This window comes from Cryptotermes secundus, unplaced genomic scaffold (assembly GCF_002891405.2).
Source record: "Cryptotermes secundus unplaced genomic scaffold, Csec_1.0 scaffold446, whole genome shotgun sequence".
Lineage (NCBI taxonomy): Eukaryota > Metazoa > Arthropoda > Insecta > Blattodea > Kalotermitidae > Cryptotermes > Cryptotermes secundus.
The window spans coordinates 755,045-770,983 of NW_019731271.1; the positions used below are offsets into that span (position 1 = coordinate 755,045).

The 15,939-nt window shown below is 37.2% G+C and overlaps 1 protein-coding gene and 1 long non-coding RNA gene across 2 annotated transcripts; one reads left to right on the forward strand and one right to left on the reverse strand.

The window, feature by feature from the left end:
- Window positions 1–1,255: 1,255 nt before the first annotated feature.
- On the reverse strand, window positions 1,256–14,581 carry LOC111866822 (bystin). Its single transcript, XM_023856114.1, has 7 exons — window positions 14,328–14,581; window positions 12,738–12,929; window positions 10,880–11,021; window positions 8,242–8,391; window positions 7,928–8,154; window positions 6,573–6,781; window positions 1,256–1,879 (listed from the first exon to the last, which is right to left on the reverse strand). Exons 1-7 carry the CDS (start codon window positions 14,460–14,462, stop codon window positions 1,663–1,665), a joined length of 1,272 nt encoding a protein of 423 aa, XP_023711882.1. The 5' UTR covers window positions 14,463–14,581; the 3' UTR covers window positions 1,256–1,662.
- LOC111866823 lies at window positions 2,721–3,630 on the forward strand. Its single transcript, XR_002843225.2, has 2 exons — window positions 2,721–2,894; window positions 3,021–3,630. It is a non-coding gene; the product is annotated as an uncharacterized LOC111866823 (long non-coding RNA).
- Window positions 14,582–15,939: the final 1,358 nt, after the last annotated feature.

Sequence of the window (15,939 nt, forward strand, 5' to 3'; positions counted from 1 at the left end):
TATGCTGCTGGTTTTCAGGGGCTTGTGAAATGATGGGACAAGTGCCTCAATGTACAGGGAGATTATGTTGAGAAATAAAAGCATTTTTCAAATCAGTACTCTTATTTAAGTTCTATATCCATTTGAAACTTACTTATTGACTTACCTGCATATTTCAAGGAAATAGCGGCTCTGGTCTAGAAAACCAATAAATCCACAAAAGTTGGCACTAAACTTGGCCGACAAGCAGCAGTCGCTTGGTCAGTATAGTTCAGTTGCAGACTGAAATCCTGGATTTTTTTTTGTTAAGTCATAACAAAATGCTGTACCATCAGCCAAACTGGCAGACACATCTCATTAGGATATAGGGACACCAGAAAAACCACACTAGAAAACCAGTGATTCACAGATAGCTGAAGACTGTCTAGAGATCAAACATGACATTGACAAAATAGAAGCCTTAGCAAACATGCATACTTACTATGTAGGATTTGATGTTCTCACAGCAGTGGTTATGAAGAGGTCTATCTTCTGGGATACAATGCCATGTAATACATACAAAGTCAACCGACATTTCAGAGAACATGTCACCTCCACTGCAGGGGTCAAAGAATAAGCCAAGCAAGAAACCGGCATGAAGCTGGTAGCAAGCAGAGCCTGTTTCACAGTGGTTTCTTGCTTTACTTATGCTTCGGCCCTTAAGGTGGAGGCAACATGTTCCCCTAACATGTCAGTTGACTCTGAATGGACTACATAACTCTTCATGCACGTTTACTGCCCTCACGTCATCAGGGAAGCCAATGAAGCAGTCAGACACTTCATCTTCTACTGCAAGGATGGATACAAAGTTAAGTAGATCTGGTCTCACATTTTCTTTTCAACCATAGGGTGCCTTTCCACTGAACAGCACCATGCTCCACACAAACATCCTTACTCCTACTGCATGACATACATCAGGCCATGGTGCCTCCATCTGCAGCATCAGGCTCCATGTAAGACCTGTTCCTTCTGCCTCATTCACCCTGTAGCTAGAAACTGCAATGTACACCAAGAATCGTTGTGTGTCTATTCGTTGCCTAGCAATGCTTGTTCATTTAGTTGTCACATAGCAGCAGACAATTTCTTCTGGCTCCATTATTCCAACTTTACACATTATGTGACATTATTTCATAATTCAAGATTCTGGTATCTATTGATATTACTTAACATCTTCACATACTGATGTGTTATGTGATTTTCATCTGTAGATCCGCAGGGTAATAAGAAAGGCCATTGATGCAATTAAATCAGGGTTAACTGTAATGTAATAATGCTGCAAATACTAACCCAGAGCTGAGGCAACACAAGCAAATGATTGTACACAAAAACCGAGTGCTCAAGAAGTACCAAAGTTTTATCTCACATAATGTAGCGATGCATGTGTTGTTTTGTTTTTCACTTCTTAAACATTTATTTAGCCAGAAATTAGAAAAGACAAATTAAATAATAAGAAATTATTATATAAACATTTTATTTCCAGAGTCCTATTTGATACAGACTAAGGAATCATCAAAGCTATGATGTTCCATGCAAAGAATTATGAATATTAAAGATGCAGTAGTCATCCAGAAGACTAGCCAAGTTGATCTTGGATGGAAGTCGGAGTCAGTCTCCCCAACTATCACTTAAACACTCTGGTACTCCTCACTCAGCCATAGGTTCCTCACCCTCCACATCTCTGCATTTAGCATGTTGGAGTTCTCTTCTAACTTCTGGAGTAATAAAAGGATGTGACTGATGTTTCAGGAGCTCCAACAAGGCTTCTCGTTGCTCTGTGCTAACATCACCTTTATAACGCTGTACAAATGTCAATAAACTCTGATGCCACAGAACAGGCAATTCACGACTGTCACGCTGAAACCTGAGCATACAAAATTAAATATCTGTAAATTACAAACATTAGCCCAACAGCTCTTCCATCAGAATAAAATGTAACACAGAAAGCATGCAAAAGCTACACAGGACAATGTGATCTGCACCATAAAGTAGTAACAAATTTAATAATGTGGGCACACTTCTCACCAATGTGGAGCTTCTGCTTTTCATAATGTTCTCACCAGAATCAGATTACTTTGCATGAGACCATGATGATGGCATCAAGTGGTACCATGAAGTAGCTTCACAATGCCAAGCTGATATAACTAGACCTTGTGCTATGTGCAACATCATTTCCCCTCCCAGCTGCCTGTGACGTAACCATGGTTATGGCAGCAAAATATTTTTATATTCACAGTACTACCACCAAAGTCCAAGAAAGTTGGCTGTAAGGTCTCACACTTGGTAGACAATGGTGTAAATCCTATCTAAATAACAGACAGGACCATATGCAGTTTCCCCATGCCAATAACCAGTGGCATAGCATGACTACCAAAAGCAGGGAACCAACTTTATATAGGTGTATATAACATTTTTCTAGATACCCTATAGTTTCTATCTTCTATTTAAAAGAAAACAGCTAATAGTTTAATATGTATTGTATACTTAAGCTAATATATTAAAATAACACCTAATTATCAACACAATTTTATAGCCATCAAATGACAGGGTTGTGAACCTGGAATATAATTAATGCTTACTTTATTGTTTATAATTCAGCTCGATTCTTCTGTTTTTCTTGGCAAACAGATCAATAACCTCATCTAGAAAGCTGGGTTTGGACTGCAGTTTGTTTAGGAAGGACTTTTCAATGTTCATCAAAGCTAGTGATGACAACCTATCCTGGTTCTGCGAATTTCTTAAGTAGTTTTTTAATCTCTTCAGAGCTGAAAATGAGCGTTCATCTGCAGCACTTGTCGCTGGTATTGTTAATACTAGCTCACATAATTTGAAGATTTGCGGGAAAACGCATGATAACTGAAGAGCATACATATATTGATGTAAGTCATACACACTATCTTTTGCCATATCTGGGTCCGAAAACATTACTAAAAGTTCACTCTTTAAGGCAACAAAGTCAAAAAATGCACCATAATTTTCTTTTAAACAGGAAAATGCTTTTTCAGGAAATGAGGTTCTATACATGGGAAAGTATCTGGCATCAAGAAGACTCAAGAAGAGGAGCGTAGCGTTCTCCGAAAATCTAACAGAGACATTCTGACACACGACATCAATAATTTCACAGAACAGCCGTTTATAGGAGTTTTTTCTTTCTTCTCCACTCATTGAGTCAATGCGAATTCTTTTGGGTCGAGTTGGGCCATTTGAATCGAAGACATTTTCCATTTCACTCCAAAGGTGGTCAAATCCTCCCCTTAATCTTTGCATGTGATGCTTAAATTCGTCTATTTTGGTATTGCAAAAAGCTATATCAGATCTCTTAGTTTGTAGGATTTTGAAAAGAGCGCCAGAATATGGAAAAATTGAAGAAAATATTTTCAGCATGAAATTGAAATCGAAATCCCTTAGAAGAGAGAGAAGTCCGCGTGCAGAAGAAATTGTTTCTACATCCCATTCTTCTGGTTCCTCTATTATAGACACAAGAAGATTCTCAATTCCTTCTCTGTATTCATGCACAGTTTCAGCAAGTCGGCTATGGTACTGCCATCGAGTAGGTGCGATAGAAGGAAATCTTTTCCTAAGGTGGGAATCCAATGCTTCAGTCCTTTTTGTGGACTTGGCAAAAAAAGTTCTAAAGCCAGAGAGAGTAGCAAAGAAGACCTTAACTTCCTTAATAAAACTAGCAGATTGTGCTAAGACTAAATTTAGTCTATGCGCATAACAATGAACAAAAATGGCGTTTGGGTACTGCTCGCGAATTTTTGCTTGTACTCCTGCATGTTGTGATGCCATAACAGCAGCACCATCATAAGTCTGTGCAATGAGTTTGGGACCACATTCAAAATCATTTAAAATCTCAAGAGCATGGTTAAACAAGGAATTGGCAGAACGGTCAGAGCTCACGTCTGTAAAACGCAGAAACCTTTCTTCAACATTGCCATCAGCTGTCACATATCGAAGAACTGAAGCCAACTGACACTTATTCATCACATCTGAAGTCTCATCAAGAATTAAAGAAACATAATTAGCCTTTGAAATTTCCTTTTTAATTTCCATTGTCATCAATTCAGATATAGAATGTATCAGTTCATTTTGGATGTCAGGAGAAGAACCACGAAAAGCAGTTGAAGACTCTAAATGATTGTGTAAATCAGAATCATAACGTGCCAGCATATTTAAAACCTCAATGTAATTTCCTCTATTAACAGATGCCACGCTTTCATCATGTCCCCGAAATACTAAACCCTGAGAGCCCAGAAAACAAACTGCTGTAATTAATTGGCCTACAAATTTCCTGTTCTGTTTCACAGCTTCATTGTGTTTTTCAATTGACTGTTTGTATTGGCTGCTTAGAGAAAACTCAATCCTTCTGTTTTTACCAAACAGTGTAATTTCTTTAAGACAAGCAATGTGATTAACTGAATGCCCATGTCTTTCACCAGATTTGTAAATGTTGTTAATGTCATTGTAACCAGCACTGTTAAACATGTGTCTTTCTTTAGAAAACAAGAGACAGGGCCAACAGAATAATTTTTTTAGTTTATCACACCCACACAACCATGGAATAGCCTCATACAAACTGGTACTGAAATGCCGTGTGCAAGATTTCATTTTTGTATGTAAAGTTAGATTAGGCTTAGGTGCACCTTCTTCTATTATCTTAAGTTTCTCATTATAACTGAGTGAACTGAACAGTGTTTGAAGAAGTTTTTCAATCACACAGTGGTTATCACATGAAAGTGTCATGTTTCCATTTGTAACTTAACAGCAATCACAAAAACATTGTCACAAAGTTATAATTATGCAAAGCAAAACAAATTATGCATCGAGAAAAATACAGAATAACTAAACTGACTTGTGCATAAGTAACACACTAACACCTTCTTCTGAAAACTAGTAAGCACGCTTTTTTACTAACAGCATTTTCGAAGTCTCAGCACACCAGAAAAATTGTGTACCTGCAAGGTCACCGACTTCCAACTGCATACTGCAATGCCTTACAGCCAGCAACATTGCTGGAAGCACGAAGCTTGAAGCATTCCGTAACATTTAGCTAAGCAACAGACTCCTCATATATGGCAACATTGCAGTCCCACTTGAACCAGAATGGGTGTGGAAGCGAACAACCTGTTGCTTCCTTGCGCATTATATTTTAAAGTTCCTTGCATTTTGGAAGAAAATAACTGATCTATCCTGATAAATGGTTTATGTAACACATTAAAACTTGCAATATTCTCATTATATGTAATATATGTTCTCAGATTAATTAATATTTTGAAGTATGAAATATTTTTTCAAAATTGAAAAATTGCCAGAAATGTTTTTGGTTGCTTTTCTATAGGAAGCAATGCTTCCACCACATCCATGTACCCTATGCCCCTGCCAATAACACATGGCTAGGATATCTCAGAAACTGATTCTCTGCATTAATCAGGCATATAAAATATAGGACTCTTTAAAAATTATAGTCTGAGTTAAAAGACAACAGTTCTAATCATCTTGCATTATAGGTCTAACACTGTATGATTAACACAGCATTTCTGTAATTTAAGTTGGTATTTTAATTATCACTTGTCTGTGAATCATAGTTGTATCTCCCTAATCTTTCAAAACACTTAATGCCTTTATGAGATCTCATGTTTTCATGACAGTAAAGATTCACACTGCCGGTCACAGTAGCCGAGCGGTCTAAGGCATGAACTGCCTTTGCTCGTTCGGAAGCCGGGATCATGGGTTCAAATCCCACTCAGGGCATGGATGTTTGTGTGTTTTTCTGTGTTTGTCTACAGGCAGAGGCCTTGCGACGAGCTGATCACTCGCCCAAGGAGTCCTACCATGTGTGTAAGATCTAGTAAACCGAAGTGAAACGGAGAGTTTCATGGAGGTAGGCCTAGGCCCAAATTGGGGCTGTAGCGCCACAGGATAAGAAAAAGATTCACACTATAGTGTTATGGACTATGACCCCATGTACCATGTATTTTGGGTATTCTAGGAGGCAATATGTTCTCCTGAAGGGCTGATACCCACTCTCCACATTGCATTATGTCATAATACAGAAAACCATCACTTGCAGGACTTCACACCTAGCTAACCTAAGCTGGCAGGGAATTATATTACCTTGCACTGAGTTCCTGATTACAAAAGCTTTCATTGATCTGTGTTCTCCAGCTCCCTGAGCATGGCTTTTATGAACATCTGCATCTAGTGCATGTTATTTTGATCAACTCTCATTAAATTTCATATACATAACATTCTGTACTGTATCTTGTTATTGTCTCTTCAATTTTCATTACCAAAAACAACTCACTGGACTTAAACCAAATCTGTTACCACAGGTTAACAATAAGAGTTGTCAGATATTATTTCAGGGCATGCTGATTCACTGTAACTCATATTTTACATGAATTTATGAAAAATGGCTCATCATACAAAAACATTTGTATATACCAATTTCAGATAATACTTCTGTAAAATGCATATTCTAAAGGAAGTGTACCTTCTCACTGTTGTTTTATATTAGCAGAATATCATGAGTTTTACATATGGTATTACTATACCTGAGGAAATGAAATACTGCAGCGTCCACAACTCTATATGGCAGAGCATATTTCTTGTCAAAGAATATGCGTAAAAATATGGAGTTACCACCTGTGTAGTCCATCTCAGCAATTTTCAATATGGCTGCTGATGAATGAAGTATTGGAATGGAATTACGAGCAATAACAGAACCAACGATGATGGCTTCCCGCAATGTGCAGGTTCCACTCTGCAAAAAGATCGATTTCATAACAGCTGCTAATTAAATAAACCAAAGCACATAGTACTTTTACCTCCTGAATAAAAATATCTGCACACTGATTAATCAACTCTGTCAAGCAACAAAACTACAGACAGAAACTGGTAACAACAAATGAATAAACGGGCAATATTAATAATGTGACATGCAGGCTCATTTCTAGGAAACGAGTTAGCAAAAATGTTTCTGCAGAGATACGTTTCTTGGACACAAACTATCGCTGGCTGTTAAACAAATGTGTCCATGGATATGGGAATGAAAGTTGCAGACTCTTGGAAACCTGATCATTGCTACAGAGTCAACAGGCATGTCCATGGATATGAGCAAGCAACAAACATCTCCTAGGATACCAAAATGCTACATAAGCAGCCATCCAGATAAGAACCGAGGCAGTCACAGTAGAATGGAGAACCGACAACTAAGTCATTAATAAACCAAGTCAATCAGAAACCAGGAGAGAACAGTAGAAGACAGAGTCCAGTCAGAATGGAGTGAGTCTTTGACAGTCATTTATTGTGAGCTGTTATAATTTACTGTGATTAAGAGAGATTGTAAATGAAGGTGTTAAGGAATCCAGTCACAAACCCGATATTATTGGTCATGGAGCCATAAACACGTGACAATAATAATCAGCATAATGATCATGAACCTTGGTATAACCTAGATACTATTTTACTCTTTAGTAACACTTCAGAGCATGGAGATGCTTGTGTACAGGCAAAATAAGGGTAAATTATTTTCTGTGCTTAGAACCATGCCATGGATAAATTACAGGGACCTCAGAGCTCAAACTCAACTCAGTCTTAGCACTGGATGGGGGTCAGTGACCAGCTTCACACTCCAGCTGCTTCATCTCTTGCACCTACTGGTTAAGAGGCTGAGTGGCCCCCAGAACCAGTCTATGCACAATGAGACAAAAGAATAACCCTGCCAGGACTGTAGCCAGTCACTTTACTGACTGAGCAATCCCAGATCACTGCCTGTGTTAAATATACATAATTATTTGTTTTCTACTGACTGTATTCCAATTTGCAGAAAAACAAAACTGCCACAACTGCACTTCCAGTATTTTTTAGTTCCTACTGTCTCAAGAACTGCAGGGTAATGTGAATTTACCTCACATAATGGTAGCAGAAAGCCTTTCATGAATGCTCCAGGTTTGAAGAGAGCCTTCCTCAGTGCCTGATATAAATGGAAGTTGAGCCGTTTGTACTCTCCAATGTCATCTCTTACTCGTGGAAGAAGAACTAGGTTGAAAAATCGCTGAGCCATTTTCTCTTTGAGATTTGATGTAAATATCCGAGTTGCTTGGTACATGGCACTTGCACTCCAGCATGTTGGATCTGATGAACAATAATGAAAAACAAGTACTTTTCTTCAGAACAAATTAACATTCTCTCAGACTTCACTAAAATGGAAATATTCTGTACCTGTAACATAGAGAATCTGTTCCCAATTACGAAGGTTTGGAATAATTTTAAAGGCTTTTGGAAGCTTGCCACTTCGGTATTTTGACAGGACATCCCGAACTCCTTCATACATCTGTTTAACCCTTGGATCCAAATCTTGAATCTGCAAACCTTCAATAAAATAGCGTGAATACAATAGTCTGACCTATTTAACAGACATTCAAAATTAAGTAACTCCACTTAGCAATATAGGTTTTAAACAAAGAATCACAAGATCATAAAATGTGAAATGTTCAGTACTGATTGATATATAAGGTATTTAACAATGCACAGGTCACACAGTCCAAATAAGGTAGTATACTGTAACATGTTTCGTTACTGAAGACGCTGTAGAGATGGTTAATTGGTTTATTTAACAATCTACAAGTATCGGCTACAATTAATGATAACAATGTTACGGGTTTCCACACTTTACAAACCCTACAACAAAATCTCTTAACACTATCTTCAAGAGTCTTCACGTATTAATAGCGCGGAAGCTATACAAGTCTCACTGAATTACACACTCCAAATACAACTGGTTATCACGAACGATCACTGATTCTCGCACACGTGTCTGTAACTCGTAACTTGCAAACTGAGAACTCGTTGATAACACACTGGCCCTCGCTTGCTGCTCAGCCGGCTTTTATTCCGTTCGCTGTTACCTGTTGCCCCCCACGTCACAGTAGAAAGCGGTGCCGTGTCACCATGTTTGCGTATAGCCTAGCAACACTGTTACCTCGCGCCGTCTTACGTCACCGCGTGTCGTGCGTTACATCACCGCAGAGGGGGGGAGGGAGCGCTACGTTACCGCCACGTGCCGCTGGGGAGGTAGGGGTCCTCCGTTGCGCAACATGTCACAATACAATAATGAATGGTGTGTAAAGATGTACAATCCAGCTGCTGCTTCGCAGAAACTGCAAACCAACTTACTAGCAATTCAAAACTGGATTAAAAAATGGAGAATGAAAGTAAATGAATCAAAATCGATCCATGTTACGTTCACCACAAGAAAGAAACATGCCCACTGGTACACATAAACAACGTACAACTCCCCCAAGAAGATGTCAGGTATCTTGGACTACACCTTGACAGGCAACTTACCTGGCACAAATACATCATAGTGAAACAGAAACAACTAGGAATCACTCCCACGAAAATGCACTGGCTACTCGGATGTAAATTAAATCTCTCTACAAGCAGCAAACTCCTTATACACAAAACAATCCTCAAACCAATCTGGATCTATGGAATACAACTTTGGGGTACAGCTTCCAACTCAAACATGGCAATTCTAGAACAATTTCAAGCTAAAGCCTTGAGCATGATAGTGGAAGCACCTTCGTACATACCAAACATAGTTATACAAAGAGATCTCCAAATACCAACAGTTAGAGAAGAAATTCGCCAATACAGCTCCCTATACAATACTCAACTCAGAGCTCACCCAAACAACCTAGCTGCCTGCCTTACGGAGCCACCGGACTTCAGGCGACTGCAAAGACATCTGCCAAATGATCTGTCCACAAGATTTCTATTGTAATAGTATGCTAGTCGTTCTAGTTTAAAGATCTACATAGTAAGCACTCCCCCAAGAACCACACAAAGCCTCAAGCCTCCTTACTAAAGAAGAGTGCAAATGAGCACTCCTCTTCAAGTCAAATTACACCATAACAATTTGCTAAATGTACTAGTACAGACTGCAAATAAAATTGGACTACAACAAAAAATGTAAGGATGTAGAAGGAGGTGGCTACAGTTTATCTGAAGGTACTATCCCAGCAATCACCTAAGACACAAAGCAAACCACACAAGACCTCAATCAAAAATGGCCAATCACTCTGCCATGATTCTGCTCAAGTACCTACCAAATAAACATTTAGAGCATTACCACATCAGTCCACTCAGTTTTTATGTCCATACTCAAGTTATGGATGAATGCAAATTACTGGTCTGAATATAACACTATCACAATTTAAATGTACATTAAAGAATGTAAGCCAATCATATTCCTCATTTATATCATATTAAGGATTAACTTTCCATTACATAAACATGAAGCAACTAATATTAACAAAAATGCAATCTGAGCAATGAATTTTACAGCTGTTCTACAAACATACTAACACATGTGCTCATATATTTATAACCAGAAGATGCAGAATGATTCTAGGAACACATCAGAACCTAACACTTCATTAAATGTTCGCTGCACTGAAAAATATCTCAAATAAAGTTACTGAGCTAACTGTCTGGATGAGGAATCATTTTTAAAAAATGTACAACGTGGTGATTTAAGCTTGACAGAGAATGTAAGTTATATTGAACTGATATGAACCAAAATTAAAATGCCTGACAAATTTTATGTAAACTGCCCAATATTAAATTTCATAAAAATTTACACAACAAGAGTACAGGAGAGACAGACATGTCATTCCCATTATTCACAGAAGTCTGACACATTTTGTAACCACAAAACAGAAAGGCACAATGAATATGAGAAATCAACAGAGTGACTTAATAACATTTTCACTATTATGTAGTTAACTTATTCTTAACAAAACATTAGCATAATCTTCAGGAATCCGTGCGCAATCTAAATAAAACAGACACTCACTTCCAGCATCTGAGAATTGGGTTTGAAGTTCAGTCTGTTTTTCAGTAATTTTTTCCAGAATAATATCAGCAAGGGTCCGACGTGGAGCTGGGTTACGATTCATGAACATTTCCAAGGCTCTTTCATCATCCTCATCCACTTCCTGTAACAACAGTCATAATAATTCATTGTGTACCATTTCAAATACTTATATTCTCTATTATCATCACTGTTGGATAATTAAATTAAAAATACTGCAGTAACAGTCCTTAACCACTATACAAATATACTTTCAAGATGATGTTAGTTTGATGTATTCTATGGTGGTTTCTGTATGTACTGATAATGGCCTATGACACTGTAATAACAGTTTCTGTATGTATTTATAATGTCCTTCTGAGGATGGTTGCTCTGACCAAAATATGTAAAAGATGAAAGATTCCTTTGGCTGTCTGTAAATCTCCATCTCAATTTTGGTGATACCCCCAAGATCACAAAAATGAAAACAACTTTTATATTTGCCATTTTCATTGTTCTGTTGTCACTAAATTAGTGCAAGTACCTGAAGAAGCTTATAATTCCGTTTTTGGAAGATTATGATTTGTGACATGAACACTTGATCTCATAATTCAACAGAAATTTTACAGCTGGAACAGGACATATTCACACCTAGAGAAGAAATCTTGTCCAAACTACATGAAAGAAGTATTACAGAGACTCTCTGATCAGAAAACATCTACAGGGTTAAGTAAATAGATCACATATTTAAATAAAATTTTAAGTCACCATCTAAGTATATCTAATTAATTTTATTATGCTGATTGCTATTAGAATACTAACAGAATACTAATAGTAATATTAACAGTATTAGAACACCAACACATTTTACTTGTAAATGACCATTTTCAGGGAGGACACCAGATATTAAAGAAAATTACACAATTTGTATGAATAAAAGATATAAAATATGTAAGTCATACACTTTTAAAATTAAAAACTAAAACTAATATTATGCTGAAGTTCATTAATGAGAATCATCATAAAATGTCACTTTATTGATATCTGGCATGGTGTACTGTAATGTATACTGATGTCTCACACTCAGTTTTTATGGTATCAGTACAGTGATGTTCGTCAACATCACTGTATGTTTCTTTACAGGTGAAGTTCTGAGCTGTCAAACTATGTTCATGTTTAGATGTTATGTACACCTTAACCATTTGACAGGAGAACTTATTACACTTTCAGATCAGGATTTTACTGCATATTAGGGGAAAATATACACATGTGTTAGTACATGCACTAGAAGTACATTTTATCCTTTGAAATTCATATTGGAAATGTATGCATTTGAACATGGTGTTTCACAATGACTATAATGAAAAAACATACTGTTCTTCCGAGCCCTAACTCAATTCAAAAACTAAAAGATGTACACCCCAAAGTTTTGGGGAAAAGTTTACCATATGCTGAAAACTTTACACTATTAGCTTAAAGTGTAACAGGAAAGATGAGTAAGAATATTTCACCTGACTGACTACAAGTTATGTGTAAATAATTCCATGCCCCAAAACAGAGATGTGACATGTCTGTGGAAAGGTTTAAAATAATCATTCCTGACATGCTTTTACAGTTGTCTAATTAAGCTTTAAGAATGAAGTGCTCTCAATGATATTTTGATGCCATTCTTTTGTATTCTTTTGACATTCAAAGTGAATTTTAAGTGATGTCAAAGTTGCTCTGTATATTGATAAAAATTTGAAGAGTAGTTTGAGAAATGGCAAACATGCTACTAAGTCTTATTAACATTATTCATTCTGAAACATTCAAATAAAGAAAAGGGGCAGTTTTTACACCTAAGTATATATTCAGTTCTTACAATATTTTCATAATAGTCTCCATCCATGTCATCCTGAACTTCTGCGTCATCACCAGAATCATCAGATGCATCTCCAAGCTTAGTAACTTGTGTCTTTGACACAGATGATGAGTTACCAGCATCATCATCAATCTCTTGCTGTTGTCTACGAGCTTCATGTAGGATGCGTTTAGACAAATGTGCATCCACAAACTGAAACATACATATGCACAAATTCACCTACACAGACAACAGAACAGATCATAATGAGTAGATGCTGGAGCACCACTTCTTTAACTTATAGTATGAAGCACTGCAGTTGGGTGCTTGAACTCCTGCTTTGTATTCAGAAGGTCCTGTGTTAAATCCTTGGACTAATACTGAATACCATTCATGTTTCTCTGTATGGGTGTAATCTTTCAGACACAATTTTATGTACTATACAATCTATGGTATGACAGGAGGCATATACATATTGTGACATGTCTAAACATTGCTGGTCAACGGGAGGTGGAACAAGTTACCACGAAGACAGACCCTTGATAAACAGTTGGTTGCCAGGTTACACAACAGTAATGAAAGCGGTATTTCTCCATGTCGTGCCGGGTAGAGCCGAAGTGAGCCAAGCCATAGCATGCTGGTTGCTATGCAGCAATATGCAACTCTTGGCAGCGTTGCCCAGCAACACCTGTAAACATGACGATTACGCAACAGGGAAGCTAGGCGCATTTTCCACTGTCTGGCTGAGGGTTTATAAGAGAACTGGAATGCCTAAGGAGTCAGTTGAATTGTAGCAGTCGCCGAGTTCTGTTGCAGCGACTGAATTGTGAAGAAGACCGGAACGTGCAATTACAGGTGACAGTGTGAGAAGGTATTGGGAGTGTGCAATACAGTGACACTGGTATAGCTCCCATATTGTACTGTGAATAAGTGAAGACTATTGAAGATAAAGTGAATAGATTATTGTGTAGGGTTTATAAATTGGATAAACCTGCAACTGTGTTATAAATAATTGTAGTTACGATTTGTAGGTTGTTAAATAAAACCAATTAACAATTCGAATGGCGTCTTCAGTAGCAAAACACATTACAATATATACCTACAAAATACAACATATTTTATTCATGTTTCAACACTGCTACCCATGCTAGGCATTCTCATCATTAACATGTGTAAAATAAATTATCTGTAAGACAGCATGAACTTTGAAGAACGTTTATCTTTTTATGAAGAGGAGCATTGTTGCTGCATTATTTTACTGCATATGTTACATACCATGCATCTGATACAGAATTTCCTAAAACTTTCCTGCATTTAAGCTATAATAAAAAAGTTCTGAGGAAAAGCGGAGGTCTAATGTTACACAATTCTTCACTGAATTTTTACGTGATCAACCATGGTGCTGAGCTTTGAACAGCAAGCCCAAAGCTGCAGCAGAACCTTTGGAGTTTATTTTAAATATACTCCTGAGATAAGGTCTGCTTCTTGAACTAAACGGCAAGGAAATACAAGAAAATTCTTAATTGGGCATCACAAAATTCGGGAATAGTTATTTACATTTGTTCTGAATTCATTAACTTTCACCCTCCACAATAAAGGCGTCAAACATACCTCTTCATCTTCGTCCTTCCTTATCCGAACTTTAACACGACTGGATGGTTTGACAAAATGATCATCTTCAATCTGCTTCTCCAGTGACACTTTCGGTCCACGTCTGCTTATTTTCAACTTCTTTGCCTTCCCCATATTCACTGCACAATCTCAACAGCAGAACACAATCACGTCGTCTTATTAATTTCTGGGCCTACTGCATAACATACATACTTACAAATGCAGTACAACCCAAATCAGGGGTATGCAACTCAATGCTATTGGCGGGCAACACAGCCACTGCTGCCGCGGTGGCCGGCGAACACTCTCTTGATAAAAAAATGGCTGCCACCAGCGCCGAGGGCTCGGTCGGTAAGAAGGTATGCTATCATACCACCTGCGCTGTCGGTAAGAAAGTACGCTATTATACCACCAGCATTTTTTTTACTGCTCCCTCCCAAAAAATCACTGGTTCACACGTATAGCTAGAATTAATAATCGATGTAAATGAAATGTCCATATTTTACAGGCACTGGTGGGAAACTTTCTCCAGATAAATAATGTTGCAACCTGATATCTTGTACTGCAGAGGTTCTTACTCCACTGTGTGTTTTCTGTTTTCGAACTGAGTATAACATCACTTCGCTCAAAACCATCTGGAGGAGAATGAGTTAAATGATATCAAACTCAGTTCAAAAACAGAAAACACACAACAGAGTAAGAACCTCTGCAGTACAAGATATCAGGTTGCAACATTATTTATCGGAAGAAAGTTTCTCACCAGTGCCTGTAAAATAAGAACATTTCATTTACATCAATTCAACACCCCCTTACTGAAATGCAATGGATATTTGAACTATAACATATATAGAATACTTGTGCTTAGGAAAGCTGATGGTGGGTAAACTTGAAAGAAAATTCTGTTTCCATCAGAGATACTTGTATTCAACTTCATAACTTTGCTTACAACTTATACTTGAAAGCTACACAAAACATAGCTTTTCAGTTACATTAATGTGTTATAAATCATGTTTCAGTAGAATAATGAAACTTGAGAATCTGATACACACTCTTGTTAACAAGATTAAGATTGCATTTAATAATATATGAAAAGCAATAAAATAATTGCAGAACTCTGACAAACATCATACATACATACATAGCTTCACAGATCTGTTGCCCGTTTATTGAGCTCGTCATAATAATTATAAGTAGTTGCGATATGCAACCAAGTCCAAGTAGACACAACCTAGATACAATAGGAATATAATACAATTACGTATTTGTCACATATTCATCAACAGAATAGAAAGCTTTCAAGATAAGAAAGTCTTTCAGTTTTCGTTAAAATAAATTAACATTATCCTTTAAAATATATAATTTATGTGACAAATTATTAAAAAATTTTATGGATGTATAATACACTCCCTTTTGTATAATGGATAGTCTAGCTGTGACGTGACGTGTAGTCTATTTTGTACTCTAGTGTTAATTTTATGTACACTATTATTTGTAGGATACTTATTTTTGTTTTCAATTACAAACATGACCATGGCATATATAAACAAACAGGGAACTGTAAGTATCCCTAATTATCTGAAAACCTCTCTACAAGAACTTCTAGGCCTCATCA

Excerpts from the sequence above, each read along its gene's own strand:
- LOC111866822 (XM_023856114.1), bottom strand. The coding sequence starts at position 14,462 with ATGGGGAAGGCAAAGAAGTTGAAAATAAGCAGACGTGGACCGAAAGTG. Across the intron at positions 12,930-14,327 it reads GGAAGGACGAAGATGAAGAG|TTTGTGGATGCACATTTGTC; the intron begins GTATGTTTGACG and ends TGTATGTTTCAG. Across the intron at positions 8,392-10,879 it reads CCAATTCTCAGATGCTGGAA|GTTTGCAGATTCAAGATTTG; the intron begins GTGAGTGTCTGT and ends ATTTTATTGAAG.